General features: G+C 40.4%; 1 protein-coding gene across 2 annotated transcripts; it reads right to left on the reverse strand.

Annotated features, from left to right (window-relative positions):
- Positions 1–79: 79 nt before the first annotated feature.
- Positions 80–17,917, reverse strand: supt6h (SPT6 homolog, histone chaperone and transcription elongation factor). Of its 2 annotated transcripts, none has more exons than XM_084137450.1 (37): positions 17,778–17,917; positions 16,925–17,035; positions 16,661–16,825; positions 14,952–15,025; positions 14,660–14,840; positions 14,478–14,559; positions 14,092–14,347; positions 13,902–14,003; positions 13,701–13,814; positions 12,990–13,079; positions 12,747–12,889; positions 12,519–12,667; positions 12,313–12,423; positions 11,968–12,097; positions 11,676–11,826; positions 11,166–11,320; positions 10,859–11,051; positions 10,620–10,759; positions 10,309–10,426; positions 10,123–10,199; positions 9,901–10,036; positions 9,664–9,801; positions 8,814–8,981; positions 8,550–8,677; positions 8,240–8,447; positions 7,924–8,071; positions 7,631–7,773; positions 7,391–7,531; positions 7,051–7,246; positions 6,728–6,966; positions 3,356–3,469; positions 3,108–3,232; positions 2,917–3,029; positions 2,760–2,834; positions 2,468–2,646; positions 2,174–2,370; positions 80–1,448 (listed from the first exon to the last, which is right to left on the reverse strand). In XM_084137450.1, exons 2-37 carry the CDS (start codon positions 17,022–17,024, stop codon positions 1,259–1,261), a joined length of 5,169 nt encoding a protein of 1,722 aa, XP_083993576.1. In that variant the 5' UTR covers positions 17,025–17,035; positions 17,778–17,917; the 3' UTR covers positions 80–1,258. The 2 variants fall into 2 exon arrangements, with proteins under 2 accessions (XP_083993576.1, XP_083993577.1); XM_084137451.1 differs by having other exon boundaries at positions 16,661–16,822; positions 17,778–17,916.
- Between the last annotated feature and the right edge of the window lie 198 nt (positions 17,918–18,115).

Below are 18,115 nucleotides of genomic sequence, written 5' to 3' on the forward strand. Positions count from 1 at the left end.
AGTTAAGTTCTTTACTAACTGAAATAAGTATAGACGGATAAGAAACCGACTACTTGAATAAAAACACTTGAATCAGAAGTTTAATTTTGACAACTTTATCAAAGAAAGAAATGAAATGGATGTCAGCAGTGAAATTACACTGAACAGAACAGACACTTGGAGCTCACTTCCTGACCTAAAGGCATAGTGCAGCCTCGGTGCTAAAAGAACACATGATCAGGTCAGAAACTCTTCCCAGAGCTTGGAATATTCACTAAATGGGTCGTGGGGGTTGGGAAGTCATAATACGAATAACTGTTTGGTGTGTGAAAATATTGTCACAGTATAAGGAGCCTGTTCATAAAGTTCTCTTTGCTTAAATGTCACACTTTTTGTCTATAGTGATACACAGGATTGTACATAAAGGAAAGAAGACAAAGCAAACAGCATGTGTGCAAACACCTTCAGGACGTCTGGCCAGCAAAGATGCATTTACATACACACAAACAGCATCCAAACTGAAAAAGCTCAATACCTTATAGCACAATAGTTCAGTTTACTTGTATAAGCACATTATTAGCAGTGACATCTGATTCTGTAGCTTCAAAAATGAACAGCAAAATTAATGGGTTCAGCAAACCTTAAAAACATCATTTTTCAAAGTTTAGAATTTAAAACGCTTTCGTTTTGATCACTGTAATGGTCCACAAAAACATGGCATTTACAAGATGTCTTTTGAAGTCACATACTTCATTTTAGAGTAGATAAACAGCTTTACAAATCTCTTGAGTGCTTTATTCTCAGAGTTTTGTGTAACAGCTCAACAGAACACAGATTTTAAATCATTACAGTGCTCTGGTTCATACTGAAACAGGGTTTTATTTAGATGTTTAAGCCAGATACAAAAAGAAAAGCTCTCTGACTGGGCTTGAACTAATGATCTTACGATGAATTGAATACCAACTCCCATGGGCACAATCATGCAGCGTCTCATGCTTTAAGCCTTTCCTTTTAAATTTAGTTAAAAAACAAAATGAAAAAGGGGGTGCATTCTGCACACACTTAAAAGAAAAGAAAACCCTTGTGACAAACTTATATTGTAGGTCCATTTCCTAAATCTGTTTGTCATCATGTTTCAAGTGTTTGTCATTGTATCAGTAGCTCTGAATGACTCAAAGAAATACTTCTAGCAGCGAAAGAGCAAGACGTAGGGTGAGAGATGGGACGTGGATGGATTGGGTTTTATATTTAGATGTCTGAGCACCCTCCTTCTCTCCTCCTATCGGTCCATCTCGTCCAAGAGGGGAGTGGCGTCTCCTGCGATGGACATGGGCGTGCTTTCGATCATGGGACTGGGCGAAGGTCGGGGTGTCATGCGGGGTGTCTTTTGCTTTCGCCGCTCAGCTTCTTTCTCCTGCAGCCACTGTTCAGCCATCTTACCCCAATCCACGGCAGTGTGGGAACTTGTCCTGCAGGGAACACAGATGAGTTTTACTACATCATACCCCATATTAATTTAATTACACACAAAAAAAGTAGTGAAAAAAATCTTGTGAAATGCCCATTGTCAATTGCATAGCAATGTATGAAGCGCTTCTCACACAGAAGTCTCTTTCAAACCAAGCAGCTTTCTATTGGTCAGCACAGCAAATTGACGTGACAAACTTAAACATCAGCAAAATCTGTGGGAAATGTTTTTGCGCAAAACCCCCGAACATGTGGATTCCTATTGAAATTAAATTTCCAATGCGTAAAAAATGTCACAGGCTTAAAGAAAATGCAAATTCATACTCTGAAAGTAGATGGTGCTTATGGAAATGCAGAAATATAGTTAATCTGGTACACAAAGCATTGCGTAACTTTGATTCAAAACGGAAGTCAAACAGTATTTACGCTTTCAAATGCCATTCGGTTTTTTGTTTTTGATATGGTGTTTATCAAACCACACCAAATACATGAGTGCGGAGACGAGAGCCGGTTCCAGATTCTTTCTCTGTCATTCACGATCACTTAGCCAAATACTCATGAGCGCTACAAACTTGTAGTTGCAAGTAACAGCTCTGGTCATGCGACAAAACCTGAATCTTATTGGTTGGCCAATTTTCTTTGAAGTGCGATGGAAGAGAGATTGGAACACCTCTCCATAAAAGACCATAACATGGTTCTGTGCATTGAAGAAATCAGTAGCACTCACTTGGGCTGTGGCGTCCGCACTCTCGATGACGAGGACGATGGAGTGGAGGACGAATGCTGATGGTGTCCGTGTGAGGACTGTGGCGTACTGCTGGGATACTGAGGCGTGGTCATGGCCTGCTGTTGGCCAGGTGTGGTGTAAGAGTAGCTGGGCGTCATCAAGGGTGTGGCCATTGGCTGCTGGGGCGTTGCGAATACCTTGAAAATATGGAAAGGCAAGGAAAGAATATTAAATATTAGCATGCTCTGTTTTGACTCAGTAGGATGAAGAAGCAAATAGGTGCAGGTCTCGTACATAAGCGCTGCTGCTGCCACCTCCTCCAGCACTGCTGCCGCCGCTGTAACCATACTGACTGGAGGCCCACTGGGCCGGCGTTGTGTTGGGATTCTGGCCCTGCCCTGTAACCGCCGCTATTGCGCTGAACATCTGGGATGTCATGTTTCGTGGAAGAGCGTTGACGGCTCGAGTCAAGTCTGAGAGCGAGGGGACAGGTATGCGTTTTAAAATACATTCATGAGAAGAATCATTTGAGAAGCTTTAGAAAGCCCTGTTGTGTTCAGGTGAGAAGTCAGCATGTCTGACATACCCGCAATGTTAATGTTGGCAGGTGTGGCATTCACTGATGCTGGTGTTCGCGTTCTGCTGCTGGTTGGTGTAACACCTTTAGAAAGACAACAACGCTGCATTAAAAGGAATAATAATGATGCTAGGCCAGAGCTGGGGTTTAGATAGAGAATACTAACCTGGCACAGGATCCTGGTAGTGGTCCTTGAACCAGCGGAAGAGACCATTGACCGTAGAGAATACCTGAGACCGATACCTAAAGCCATCTGGAGTGATGGTTACATATTCTATCCTGCAAAACAAAAGCAAAGCGCTATTAAAAAAATTTGACGTGTCTAGTGCTCTGTTCTGGTTGGGTAGTGAGCGTTACCTCGGCTTCCCTCTAGGCTGGTAACCCAGGAGAAATTTGCCCGGTAGGTCTCTACAAGCTGAAACGTAGTAGGGGATGAATGTTGGCTTCTCTTTCTTGGACCTTATGAGAAGCTCCTCCATTTTCTGTACAAACGCAAGAAAGGATAAATAAACAACTCCTCATCTACAATTTGCAGAGGCCATTTCATAGTATATATCTAGATGAAGAGAACAGAAAAATGGTAGTTCCTCAGAATTATAACATACCTTCCTATCACCTCCATTGCAGTCGTGGAAGTACTTGTGGCTGAGCAGATCTCGTGCAAACGCAGCCATGGGCTGGACATATCTGGCTGTTATTTCATCCAGATCCTCAAATTCCTGCAGATAACCACGACTACCATTAGATTTCAGATATACTGCATGAACGAATTGTGCTTCTCCACTATAGTTCAAAAGTTCGGGGTCAAGAAAAGAAAAGAAAAAATTAAAAAAAAAAAAATGGTATACTTTTTAGCAAGAATGCAGTAAAATTATCAAAAGTGGCAGTAATGACGTTTATAATATTACAAATGATTTCTGTTCTTTTGAACTTTCAATGTATCAAATAATCCTGAAACCAATGTATCAGTTTCCACAAAAAAAATTACTCTTTCACATCTTCCTGAGCTTGAACAGACATATTCACACAAAATTATTCACGTCGAGTAATATCGTACACATAGTCGGTTATGTCATAAGTGAACATAAATACATGATAAATAAAACGCATGTGTAACAGTGTATTGGATCCGTGCAACTAAGGCTGGGACGGTATGGATTTTTTCTTACCGCGGTTGAAAAGCAAGAAATTACCGCGGTATTGCGGTAAACCGTTTTAAACCTCAACCCCTCCCTCCCTACCCTCCCCCAGTTTTTTTTTTCTGCAACGTCGCAGCTGGAACAACAAACAAAGTGTGGCAGTGATAATCACGGGTACTGTTTATGTGCTTTATTTAAAGGTGCCATAGAATGTGAAATTGAATTTATCTTGGCATAGTTAAATAACAAGAGTTCAGTACATGGACATGACATACAGTGAGTCTCAAACACCATAGTTTTCTCTTTCTTATTTAAATCTCGTTTTTGAAAAACACCCCTGAAAAACGGGCGAATCTCCACATAACACCAACTGTGACGAAACCGATGGGATCATTAATATGTACGCCTCTAAAAATTTGCATATGCCAGCCCATGCTCAGTGCCAGGCGAAACTGCACAGCCGAATCATCAGAAGTTCTGCAGGTGAAGAAACAAGCAGGAGGAGGATCATAGGGAAAATGGCAGATCTATCTATAATCTATCTATCTATAATCGGATACCGCTACAGTTTAATTCGAAGTTGTTTAGTTGCTCTGCCCATTTCACCACGGACTGTTACAACAATATCAAGCAGCCAGGCTTCTCTCGGCGTCTCAAACGGACGAAGGGGGCAATTTCAACTAACGTTATATTCCCGCAAGCGGCAAGTAGGGATTTTATTAACGATAATTTACATTGTGTTATCTAGATCCAGCGCGATATTGTTTTTTCCTCGAGAGACATCATGGCTTGCAAACGAGCGAACGAAGCATGGCAGTTGCTCAGTGTTTGGTTGTACAAATGAACACAAAAATATTTTTTTGCTCCTTCATCCGAGCCTCTGGAGAACCAGTGGGTTATGTGAATTTCTGATGTGTAATTGTTCAAATTCAGACAGATAATCTTTCTTTCAAAGTCGTTCAACACTGTTTATGCATCAGTATATCGCGTTGCAGTGATAAGATCTTCATTCACGCGATCAACAGGCTGTCATCTGCTCAGTGCTCATCACTGAAACCTTTTATGTGATGGGAATAGATCTAAATACTTTAAAAAAAACTTCTCATGATTCGTTAATCCCGATAGCTGTAATAGTAAAAACATATAAAAGCTGTAATAGTAAAAGTTTTCCAGATAGCTCTACATGTAATGCCAGATATTTCATATGCAAGCATGTCAGCCAATCACAGCAGTGGGCAACAACACTGAAGTCTCACAGCAGACACGCCCCTTCAAACAGAGTGTTCAAATCAATGGATGAAATCAGGCTAGGAAATATGCCTTTTATTTCTAAATTATAACAAATTTTGATCTAAAAAACATACTAACATTATAAGGGCACCCCAGGAAACATTATAAAATAATAAAATAATCCATTCTATGGCACCTTTAATGTTAAACTGTGGACATACAAGTGTATTCTTTGACAAAGATTGTTTTAGTAACTCAGTAGCCTATGTATTTTTAATAATGTTTAAATGGTGTAATATTTGTGAATTTGATTATGTAGCCTACTTATCCATTTTCTTGCAAGTGCCGTCAAGAGTACTCCCTGGTGCTGTGCACTTGCCGCGACTCCGCGAGGGTTGACAAACGCGGTCTTCACGTGAGAGAATTGTGTTAAATATATTTAAGCACGTGCAATTAAAAGCTGAGGTCCTGCTTTTGGGGCTTCAAATTATAGGCTATAAGACATTTTGCAATATAATTGGGAGTCTGCACAGGGTGTTTATTTTGAAATTTACTTTTTTTTGTACTTTTATTTTGTATTTACGGTGCAGCTTGGACGCAGCGTCTGTCGAAAATAGACTAGGCGCCTATCTTTAGCGAAGCGAAGCGGAGAGACGCTTCTGAAACGCACCGCGTCGTGGCTGGTGTAAACACAAGCACTGACGGTAACGTTACAGATCCACTTGTCTGTGCGACACATCTGTCACGCCGCACTCCACTTTATTCCTATGGGTGACGTAAGCGACTTTGACGCACCTGCAAAGCATTCCGGGAAGGTGGCGCTTCATTTGGAAAAATGCTGCGCGTCAAAAAGCTGTCCGATGCCCATCTTATGGAGCATATGGTGACGGCGGGGAAGTCTCTTGCAGGTTCTCTGTTCTAATACGCAACATTTCCTGCTCGGTCAAAACCATGCCCATAGCGGTAAACACCCATCAATGTACAAATGTGGGGAGGCGTCACGTCGCAAAAGTGGATGTAAATAAGGACCACTCGCGCCACAGAGTGTAAATAAGGGGTTATAGTCAATAGCCTACGAATGGAATGTTATTATGTGTCATGGAACATTGCGCTCCCCAACTTGTGAAAGGTCAGATTTGCTCCATCTTTTGATGATAAGTTTTGTTTAGAAAACCTTGAATCCATGTAAGACACAATCCATGTCATTAGAATCAATGAATCCATGTCATTAGACACAACGTGAACACATGTGAAGGCCAGTGTTTTTTTTTTTTTTTTTGTGGTTATGACGGTGACGAGCTCAGACCCGCGGTAGGCGTCACGTGACCGCGGTATTGCGGTAATGCGGTAACCGTCCCAGCCCTACGTGCAACTCTTAAAGTGACAGCAGCTTAATAATCCTGCTGCTGTCTGTTTTTATATTTTAATCAAACAACAGACAGGGAGAAAAAAAAAACCTCACTGCTCTTGACTGAATAACTTTAATAAGGGTTAATCTATATTTATACAGATATTTTACATTTGATTACTATTTCTGTACCTGAAAATCTAGTTTAGACCCCAAACCTTTCAATGGTGATGTATGTGCAAGATGTAGCAACAGCTCACCTCATTGTTGATCCATAGAGTATGTCCAAGGCTGAAGGCATTCTCTTTGCCCTCCTCACGCACATCCACATGCTGATAGATCCCATCAGCCACCTTCCACGTGACCGTCAGGTGGTTCTCCCCTTTACTGCTGGGTCGAATAACTACGTCACCCTGGTCCATGGATTCCATCATCTTCTCCGCTTGTTTGAAGTTGATGTTGTGGAAGGACGGGTGAGCGATCACACGCTTAATGTAAGCTAGTGAAAAGAAAACGAAAGTCATACCTGCATCACTTGAAAATATGGTAAATGCTCTCAAAAAGAGGTTTTGTCAATACTGACTGGTTCTCTGCTGTTTCTTCTTAAGCTCCTCTTCCTGTTTGACATCATCTGTCTCAGCATCAAAGTCATAGTAGGTGTCTTTGGGAAGCTTCCATTCATTGTTCTTGTCGCTCAGATCAGATGTTCTACAAGTGAGGTCCACATTGAACTTTTCGATGTCAATCTTCATGATGCGGCAGTGCACAGTCATGCCAACCTATAAGTGGAGATCCAGGCATAAGTAAGTATGTCAAAAGGAGATTCAGACTTCGAGATCTTTTGCAGGGCGACATATTTAATGTATATTGCATATAAATGAATGACAGATAAAGTAAAGAAAGGAAATTTGAGATTAGCTCACCTTGACCCTCTCCTCAGGGTGTTTGACCACCTTGTCACTAAGAAACTTGGTTGGGATAAAGCCCATGACGGCGTTATCTAACCTGGTTCTCACTCCGATGGCTTGACCAGGACAGGAGCCGCTGTCAAAGTGATTCCACACCTGAGAAAAACAACATCATGATATGAGCATTTGGCAAAATGTGCAAAAGCTAAAATTTCCATGATCTCAATCCATTGAAAGGTAACAAAAGATTCCCACCTCACTGAGCTCAGGAAAGTTGTCCTGCTGGCAAAAAGGACACTGCCAGAGTCCCGTCTCATCATTACGAATGGCCTGGTCGTAACTCTCGCCCTGTGGCCTTCTGTGAGCGATGCCAGTCACCACACAGGTGATGAGTTTACCTATATGTGCAATAAGATTCAAACATATTTTTTTGTGCCAACAGTATCAGGACAGAGACCACAAACATCACAGAACACTATAAAATATGTAAATCTGTAGGTTTATAATTATATTTTACTCTCTGATCAAAACGTTCAGGTAGTATTTACCAATATAGAAGGTCTCAGGCGTCTCCTTGGTAAGCATGTTATAGACCTCTTCAGTGTTGGGAGGTCTGTAAGGGGCTCTCAAATCTTTATATCTACAACTGAGCTCCGCACGGATGTCATACAGCGTAATTCCCTTATTGCCATAACCCTGAAAGAAAGAAAAATGTATATGGTTACAGGAAAAAGGTTTAGTTCAGTCAAGTATATGGTTGAACAGCTTATGCTGTATTCCTCGATTGTCGCTTTGGATAAATGTGCCTGCAAACAGAACAAACATAAGCATACTAGCCAAAATTAAGACCAAAACAAAGCTCACCTGTCTCTCCAGCTCCTCAGCAAAGGCATCCAGATCCAGGTCCTTCAGTCTCTCTGGGTTCTCAAGGATCTCCTCTAGCGCTCCGGCTGGGTTGGCATCTTCTGCCGACTCGTCGTACTCTAGAGCATCCACTGCCATTTTACGCGCCCACTCATACGTTTCAGGGTGCACTCGGGAACCGTCCAGAACCTCAATGTAGGAGTCAGTGCTGCAGAGTGAAAGAAGACATTTTTTCATCTCGTCTGGCAGTATGCAGCATAATTCAGAGTGAGCTGGTGGTCATTCACACACATTATGTGTAGCATCTTACCTGTCACCAAGAGAGGCAGTGTCGATCTTGATAAAGCCAGCACAGTTTATAAACACTTTGGGTCCCATATGACACATGGTGACCAACTGGGTACGGTTCTCTAACCTTGTGTTGTTCTGTTTAAGAATCTGAGGAACATTGGGAAGGTGCAGAAGATAATTTCAACATTTAGTTCTAGCAAAATATCTTAACCCATTAGCTAGACAAATAGAGAACATTGTGAACACCAAAAGTGAGAATAGAGATTTTTGAAGAATGTCTTACCTTGAGCAGGTGTGAGCCTTTCCTAGATCCAAGGCCACAGATGTACTGGACTAGGCTCTGGGTGTAAGGGTGAGCAATGGCACGGTTCACATCCACACCAACCTCGTTCACCCGGTTTATAAACTCACAGTAGAGAGCACCCAGCAGCTCCTCTTTCACTACATGCTCCTGAATAACATTTAAATAATACATGAGAATTGATTCACAAATAGCCTTCATCTCAAACCTGAAAGAAAAATCCAAATATAGGGTCATTCTGTGTCAATTCAACCAGAAGCCTATTAAAAAAAAAAAGAATGAAGAAAGACTTCCAGAAATAGTGATGAAAGCCAAAATATTAAATGCCATGGATAAAGACCACTATTTTGTAGAGGTAAAATGACATTGTAGTCAAAAGTATCATTTTATTTTTTACAAAGAGATCGATGGGTCTATTAGTAAAATCTGTTGACTTTAGCAATCTTTGTTGCATTATATTATACACTTTTCATGCTCATCAGATTCAGTAAAAATAAACAAAATCCCTTCTTCCAGTATCTCTGAGAATGAACCATATATGGGACCTTAAAAATGAACAGAAAATAAATGTTTGATAAGAACCAGAATCTAAAAGAAGTACAAAAATTAAACAAATAAAAATACATTAAAAACTACATAGAAATGTAAAAAAATTTAATTACACTGACAGACATTGCAAGGCTTTACACAAAAACAATGAGGAATTCAGAAGTAATTAATAGGGCTGGAAGTGGAGCGACGCGTTGACATAATTTATCGGTTTAATCCCCTGTCATGTTTTTAAACATAAATGGCAAAAAGTAAGTCATTAGATGAAAGAATGGGCTGGTACCTGTAGGGGATGCAGTTTCAAACACAGGATGTCCTCATCGGTGCTGCAGACTTGGGCAAACTCCACTAGGGGGTCCTGAATCTTGCGAGCCACAGACACAGCCTGCCGAAGCAGAGGTGGGTAGTCTCTGAAGTCCGCCTATGAGAAGAGCAGAATGTGAAATAAACATTAGGAAAGGTATAGCCTAGAGCCTTCAACAACGGTTTATTTGTCAAGTATTTGTCGCACTACACTGACCTCAGACTTCTTGCTGTTCATATAAAGCATAGCCAGCTCGTTGTCCACCAGCTCCACTCCCACCGCAGGCAGAGAGGAGTCCTGCTCCAGCTCACTGATGGTGCGCTTGATGTCCTCCAACACCATATGAGCATCACTACACACGTCCAGAAACAGGATTAACATGCGGCCCAATAAAAGTTTATGGCATTTTTAAAACAAAAGGAGCGATAATAAACGTACCGATTCTCCCCAGCAACTGCAACAACATGTGGCTTCTTACTAAGGAGGAATTTCTTGAGGTTTTCAATGTCTTGAAGCTATGGAAACACAACATATGTTTTAAAAGCCACAATACTGAAATCAACTCGAGTTAATAAATGGTAAATGGTAATTAGTAAATGGCTTGCAGGGCTTCTGTTTCTTCACCTTTTTCTCTCTTTCATCCTCTCTCCATGCATTTCTCCTCTTAAGGAAATAAGGTAGCCTGAGGAAGTCCACAACCTCTCCTTCACCATTGATGAGGGAGCAGAAAACTGGTGTGTCTCTATAGAAACACAAGAACATAGCAACAAATTATTAAACGATTAGTGTTATTCACTGAAGTGTGATTCACTTTAAGCGAGAATTAGTGAACTTTAACGCAAATTAAATACCAAATTGCCAATAACCGATATGGTGCTGATGCATCCCTATTTAAAATCAAGTGAAGTATTCCCTCACTTAGTACAAATATGTACCTGCCAGTAGCAAAGGCCACCCCGAGTACACGGATACCCTTTCCTTGTGACTCATCCATTAGGTCATCGTCCTCCTCTACCTGCTGATCAGGCCGATAAGGAGCCACCTTCAGGCAGTTATACAGCTTCTTGCAGCAAGACTGCACCACAGACACAAGAAACACAAATCAATATGTTTTAGGCCACAATTTGGCACAGAAACTGTTGGGTAGCTTTTAAAGGAAATGTCAATGTGGCACCTTAACAATATTGTCCTTGGCTTCAGCAATAAGCTTATTTTTCAGTTCCTTGGCCATCTGTGGATACAGGAACTGCTGAAGGGAACGTTCAATAGCAAGTGTTCTCTGCTTGTTCCATTCCTGCACCTGGTGACTGAACTCATCCCTGTAGTAGAACTGCTTAATCTCATCAAAGTATGTCTGATCTCCATACCTGTAGAGATGACGAAAAAAAACCTTCTTAGTACCTCTTGTATATAATCCTTAACAACACATGAATTGTTTCCAGGTTTTTAATCAAGCTAAAATTCTCAGGACACAACTATACCCTTTGACTCCCACAAGGTCAATGCAGATGTCTATGGCGAGCAGGCCTTCCTCCTCAGCCAGGCACATCTTCAAGAACTGATCTCCACTGAGCTCTTTCACAGGCTTGTTCTTCAGGTACTTGAAGGAATAAGCATAGTGCGCTTCATCCACATCCTGGGAAACATGACAGACATTAGCTGATGTGGAATTACTGACAAAAGAGCAAACAATGCAGTCACTGGCACATCAGTTCAGTCTGGGTTTGAATAGGAGTTCACTACGGTAACACTGTAGCAAAGCAATAACAATACCTACAGGCATCAACAGAATTCATTCTAGCTAAAGCTCTACCACAACAGAACTCTGCTGGGATGGGAAAGTTGCTACTTTGCTAATACCCTTTCCTTGATGAATATGGTTAAGCAAAAGAGTAGAAGATAAACAAAAATACAACAGTTAATAAAATGATGGTAGAAAACTGACACTTTCTGCATAATATAAGGTAGGTCAGTAAATCCTAAGTACCAACCTTCTTTCCCTTCTTAGTTGGCTTGATGTTAATCTTGGCCCTCTCCTGGAAGGTCTGTCTGAGCACGTGCCTGACCAGCGGTTCACGGGCAATCTGCATGGCCACCATGTAGCGCGCGCCTTCCAGAACAGCCTCCGGGGTGCTAAATTGGCTATGAAAACATGAATAAATGTATGATTTATGAATAAATATGTAAATTGCAAACTTATTATTCCGAAAGCAGTGGCTAAAATACTTGAGTATCACAGAATTTTTTTTAAGATACAATTTCAAGTTTTCATTGATCCATTACCTGCACACATAGTCCTTGGCCAGCTCCAAAGGCTCTGCAGGGAACTGCTCAGTTTCGTGCCTCTGATAACTGTCTCGCAAGTTTTCTCCAAACTGCTCTGGGGTCAGACCAAACTTCTTGGCAAGACCATCTAATAAAAAAAAGTGTGTATGAATTCATAACTTTCAAGGAGTTGCATTGTCATTATATAATATGCAAATAATTACATACAATTAAAATAATACCTTAACTTTTTCCCCCCAATTTACATAATTCTATCATATTATAGAACATATTTCTAACATTGTTTTTGTTAAAAAATACATATATTGTTAAGTCTTATTTATATTTGCAGGATGTACACACCAAGGCCTGCGCTCTGGCAGATGCTGTACATATCTCTACGGGAGGCTTGTTTCAGATCTGGCCCTTTCTGCTCCTCTTCTTCCTCTTCCTCTTCCACCTCTGCTTCTTCCCCTAGCAGAAAAAAAAACAAAAAAACAACAACAGGTGTTAGTCTAATGTATGCTTGAACATCATAATTGGCTCATTCAGTGAAAACACGGCTGTACCATCTTCCTCTGACACTTCCTTGATCTTCTTCAGTTTCTTTTTGTTGACCTTGGTTGCATTCTGCATCTTAGGAATGTCTCGGCCATAGTAGAGCAGGAAGTGGTTGTAGACGTCTCCCAGCTCATCAAGAGACTGGACATCTTTCAGTCTGTCAAAGCAGAAGAAACAAATGATTGCTGTGGAGACAGCATCATATGTTAGAAGGTTTGTTAGGTAGGTACTCATACCTCTCCATATCAGCAGTGTCTAGGGGACGAGTCGAGTCAGCCAGTGGCTTGTCAGGGTCAGCTGAGATCTGCTCAAATTGATAAGACTGCATTCGCTGGAAAAGACGTGTCAGGTTCTGCTTTCTGGTCTTCAGCTGGGTCCACTGAAGAGAGGACAGCATAAACAGACACATTTAACTGTTAAATTAAAACAAAAAGCAGAAACCACAATGCATTCTGAGAACATTCTGATTGGGCCCTTACCTTCTCATCCCACTGCCACACCTTCCACAGATCATTAATGTTCAGCTCTGGCTCCACATACTCCTTCCTGTAGAATGCAATGAAGGGAACCTGTAGGATAGAAGAGAGGAGGGACAAGTTAATGCCAGATGATCTGTCTATCAAGTAAGTTTAAAGGCAGTGACACACCAAGCCGACGTCAAAGAACTAGCGGCGACTACAGCCGACTGTTGCGTCGGCTGCATCTGGAACAAAAATCTGTGCTTGAACACACCAAAAGGACTACAGGCAACTGTCAACTAGCATGTGCATTCTGCACCTGCGTGCGTGTAAGGAAATAACAACTGTATCAGCAGGTATCAAGTGTGTATATTTGTCATTCAAACAGAGAAACCAAAACTAGGACTGCAGACATCCAAACCATAAACAAAGCAGCGCAAGCTTATTTTGAATAACAATCATTGATTCAGCCTTCTGTCAGTGCCGTCTTGACTTCTTTGCTCCCTTTCATCACTTTTGCTTTTATTTTCGTGCACTGACTAGCTAAACTGAACAGCCAATCAGAGTGATCTCTCTCACAGATGGCCCGACGCCAATTCAACATGCTGAATGGGGCAAACTGCAGCTGATGTGAGAAAAACACTGCAAAAATGATCTGGACAGATGTTCAAAGATGACGACGGCCTGGTGTGTCACGGCTCTAATACACCCTATTTTCCTCCATGACTCTACCTCAAAGTGTTGATTCCTCATAAAGTTCAGGGCTTCTTTGATTTTAGCAATAGTACTGGGGCCCTTTCTGCTGAAATTACTGGTTGTCCCACGATCCAGATAGTCTGTGCTCTCCTACAGTGCAAACCAAACAAAATAAGCACAGAAGTTAGCTTAGTGCCATGATATAAAAATTATGATATACAAACATTCAATTCCTACCTGCATGGAGATGGTTGGTGTAGAGAAGGCATTCCTGTAAATCCATTCAGCTTCTTCCTCTAGCTCATCATCCTCAGCAGGCTTTACAGGGATGGCCCTCAACTGCAAATGACAATAGGTTATAAAATATCCTTATTCCCAACCATTAAAGGAAACACACTTTTATACACAGTCTAACGCTGATCCACACCTGGAATCTTTCTGGCATATCCGTAGAGCGGATCTCATTGTCCTGATCAGTCATGTGGCTGCTCTCCAGCTCACTGGGCTCATAGATCTCAAAGATGCTACGACGGCCAACTCTTCTCTTGGTCTGCTTCTTCGGTCGATCCCATGACTCATCATCCTGATCCTCCTCTTCCTCTTCCGCATGATCATACGCCTCAGTGTCGAACTCAGCAAAGTCAAAATCACCCCCGAAAATCTCTTGAGCTTCTTGCAAAGCACTAGAATGTCAGAAAAGAGAGTAACGCTAGGGATAAGAAAGTCATATGGTTGAATGCCAGGGATTTAGTCCATCATACCAAGGAGGGAAGTCTAAATTTACATAATCAAAACACTGTTTACAGAACTTACGCATCAGTATAGCCAGAGAATTTCTTTCCCTTCTTTTTAGTGATGGGCTGTCCATCATCATCCACAATGAAATCATCAATGTCTGCAAAGATTGAAGAAAAAAACAAAACATCACTAAAATTCCACAGAATAGTAGTGTAAGAATTAAAATCCATGATGAATAGAGTAAATGTCTTTTCTACCAGATTCCTCATCGTCTTCCTCCTCTTCATCATCTCTTGGGTGAAGTGTGTCCACAGCCTCTCCTTCCTCCACCTCTCCATCTCCGTCTCCATCCCCAGTGAAGATCTCATCAGCGATCATGTCTTTCTCATCATCTTCCCCCTCATCATCCATGGTTTTTACACGAGAGTACTTCTTTTTCTGAACACACGTTTTATGAATTCAAAATTTAACTCAAAAGTGGTAAACTGGTATCAGTTAAATTAGTGAAAAACTTGCAATCTAGAACAAGCAGAAACTTTGGTGACTCACCCTCCTCTTCACTTTCACTCCTAAATTCTCCTCAATGAGGTCCAGATCATCATCATCCAGATAGTCATCATAACCTGACAGATATACACACTCTTTAATGAGCACTGAGCAAAATTGAAAACCAATATAGAAAACAATATTTATATATATATATATGCAAGAAGTACAAACCTAGTTTAAGTAATCAAGATGTTTTTCCTAAATGAACACTGAAAGTACATTATAGTATCCACATGCAACCATCTAACAAACCCCCCCCCCCAAAAAAAAACCATGCAAGTATTTCCAGAACAAATCTGAGTGACAAATCAATCAATTAATTAAAACGAGAAGTTTGAACAGTTTTACAAAAATGAACTACATTACCAACTTGAGCACGGTTTATGCTACTGAAATATAAATCATAGACACCGTTACTGTTTTATTGCGATCATAATCACAAGTCTTGAAACAAGGAATCATCACAACTAGGGTTGGGTATCGTTTGAATTTTAGTGATTCCAATTCCAATTCTGCTTATCAATTCCGATTCTTTTCGATTCCAGTCAAGCAAAAACATTTAGTCTAACATTTATATCAGCCATAATTATTGTGTGTCTTTTGGCAAAATGTTTTGTTGCAGCTGATTTCCATTAACAAAAATCAGCAGCCTAAAGAACACTAACTTAACAAAAAATACCACAGCAAAAAACAACTGGACAAACTGATATAAATTTCAAACATTATTAAAGACAAGCGAAGAGTAACAAAATAAGTACAAATAAACAAATTAGCAATGGCACAAATAAATACAACTGAACAATGTTCAGGTACAGAAATTGTAATCAAATGTAAAATAACACTGCCGTTTTTTTTAATAAATAAAATAGATTACTTAAAGTTAGACAATGTATTCAGGCAAGATCAGTGAGTGGTTTTCTTTTTCTTTTGTTCTTTATTTAACATTGATGACAGACTGCGGCAGGTTTATTAGGCTGCTGTCACTTTAAGGCCCCATGCAGGATCCAATATGCGTTTTCTTTCTCAACTGTTTAAGTTCACATAATACATAACCGACTGCGTCTATAAGTATGTTGTGACATAATTGTATGTGTATTTGTGCGTTCAAGCACAAGATGTGTACAGTATCATGCACTATATGAGGGGCGGCTCTCTGTGCACGTGCAAAGAAAATGGTGCGAGTGCCGAATTGAGTTCTCTTTCGCGTCGTCTTGTGCTTGAAAATGGTTTGAAAACAGGAATCGATAAGTATCCAATTGTTGACCTTAAAGGGTCGGTTCACGCAAAAATGAAAATTCTGTCATTAATTACTCACCCTCGTGTCATTCCAAACCTGTAAGACCTTCGTTCATCTTCGGAACACAAATTAAAATATTCATATATTTAAAAATATCTAAAAAAGGTCTTCATTTTTGGGTGAACTATCCCTTTAAGTATCCGATTCCACAACTGGAATCGATTTTCGATCCCCAACCGTAATCACAACAGTATTATAATGACATGTTCTTTAGGAAACTTACTGTACACTTTGAAGAATCGCAATATTCATAACATTGCTTAATTTGTTATCTTCAGCAAAATAGCAGTGATCATATAGAGAATATTTGATTTCACTCAGCCCTAATGAGAACAACATTATTCACTAGTGAACTGACAAAACACAAAGATACAGAAGGATTTACTAATGTGGCTTTATCAGAGTAACCTACTTCGTTTCCTGCGGCGATGACGGACCTCTTCACCAGAGTCACTGTCCTCTTTCCCACTTGGCGCTTCTGGCACTTCTTCCTCTTCCACGTCACCATCATCGATGAGTCCTCTCAGGTTTCCATGCTCATCCTGATCTTCAGTATTCTCTTCTTCCTCTTCCTCTTCTGGAGCAATGAAGTAATTAATTAAACAGCAGAACACTAAAATGTGGTTTCTGGTAGTATTCCTGTCCTGGATGTGGCTTTAAGTAGGAAACATCTTACCATCATCTTCCATAAATCTCTGCGTCTTCTTGGGCTTCAGGTCTTTCTCCTCGAACTCCTCCTCCGACTCCTCAGCCTCGCTCTCGATGAAGTCAGACATGTTTGCAAGGCCTATGTGAAAATCCAAACAGGATTTTTTTTACAAGGGATCTGAGACAAATATGGTATGGGTATGATAAATATGGTATAGCATTCAATGGGTTTGGGGTATTGATAGTATTACAGTATGAAATGTTAAATTGAAACAATATTATACAATAAGACCTCTGTCATAACCAGTAAACTTCAATTTAAAAATAATAAAATCATTTAAAGGTCATACATCTAATCTGACACATCACTTGCAGCAGTAAACAAAAGACTGACTGGATCGCATGACAAATAATCTTCACTAGTGGCTTAAGTTGATTATTATTACGCTAGTAATTCAAAACAGCACTTTGCTTTATATGGTAACCTAATGTTTATGTTAAATATGTTAAGACATAACATTTAAATATAAATTAAGTAAATCCAGGCCAAAACACATATCGAAATGAACTTGATGTCCATGCAACTAACTAGATAGATAATTTAGCTTAGCCAAGGAATATGGGACGCATAATTACCAAGTTTATAACGTTGCCTATTGAGAAATACCCTGAAAGATAGCGATGAATCAAGCGTAAACGGTAGCAAACGACATGCTCTTTTTTTCTTTCTTTATTTAAAAATAATCACGTAACGACTGTCCGCGATGCTGTGAGAAGATCAAGGCCCACATGCTAACAGCTAACCTGTGCGAGAAGAAAAACAACCCCAGGAATTATTCGCCGCTTTTAAAAACACCTGACTGAAACTATTGAGCACTTACTTTCCCTTGCGAGGAAGCTCGATTAAAGACTTGAAAATATGCGACGAGGTGAAGAACGAAGCGTCACTTTAGAAGAGGCTTGATAGTGACAACAAAAACGGCCGAGGGTTACTGTCGGGATTCTCGTTCCGGTAAACACAGATTTAACTTCCGGTCGGGAGAAATTCATTTGCTGAAATTTAATAGATATCGTTGTGACCGTTTATGGCATGAGCCAAATGTTACTGTCATTTTTTTAAAAGTCATAATTTAAATATTAACCAATTTGAATTCAAGTTTACCACATAAACGAACTAAATCTCGTTTCTACCCGACAATATTGTTTCTCCGAACCTCAA

The sequence above is a fragment of the Abramis brama genome (assembly GCF_963993115.1).
Source record: "Abramis brama genome assembly, chromosome: 15".
Taxonomy (NCBI): Eukaryota; Metazoa; Chordata; class Actinopteri; order Cypriniformes; family Leuciscidae; genus Abramis; species Abramis brama.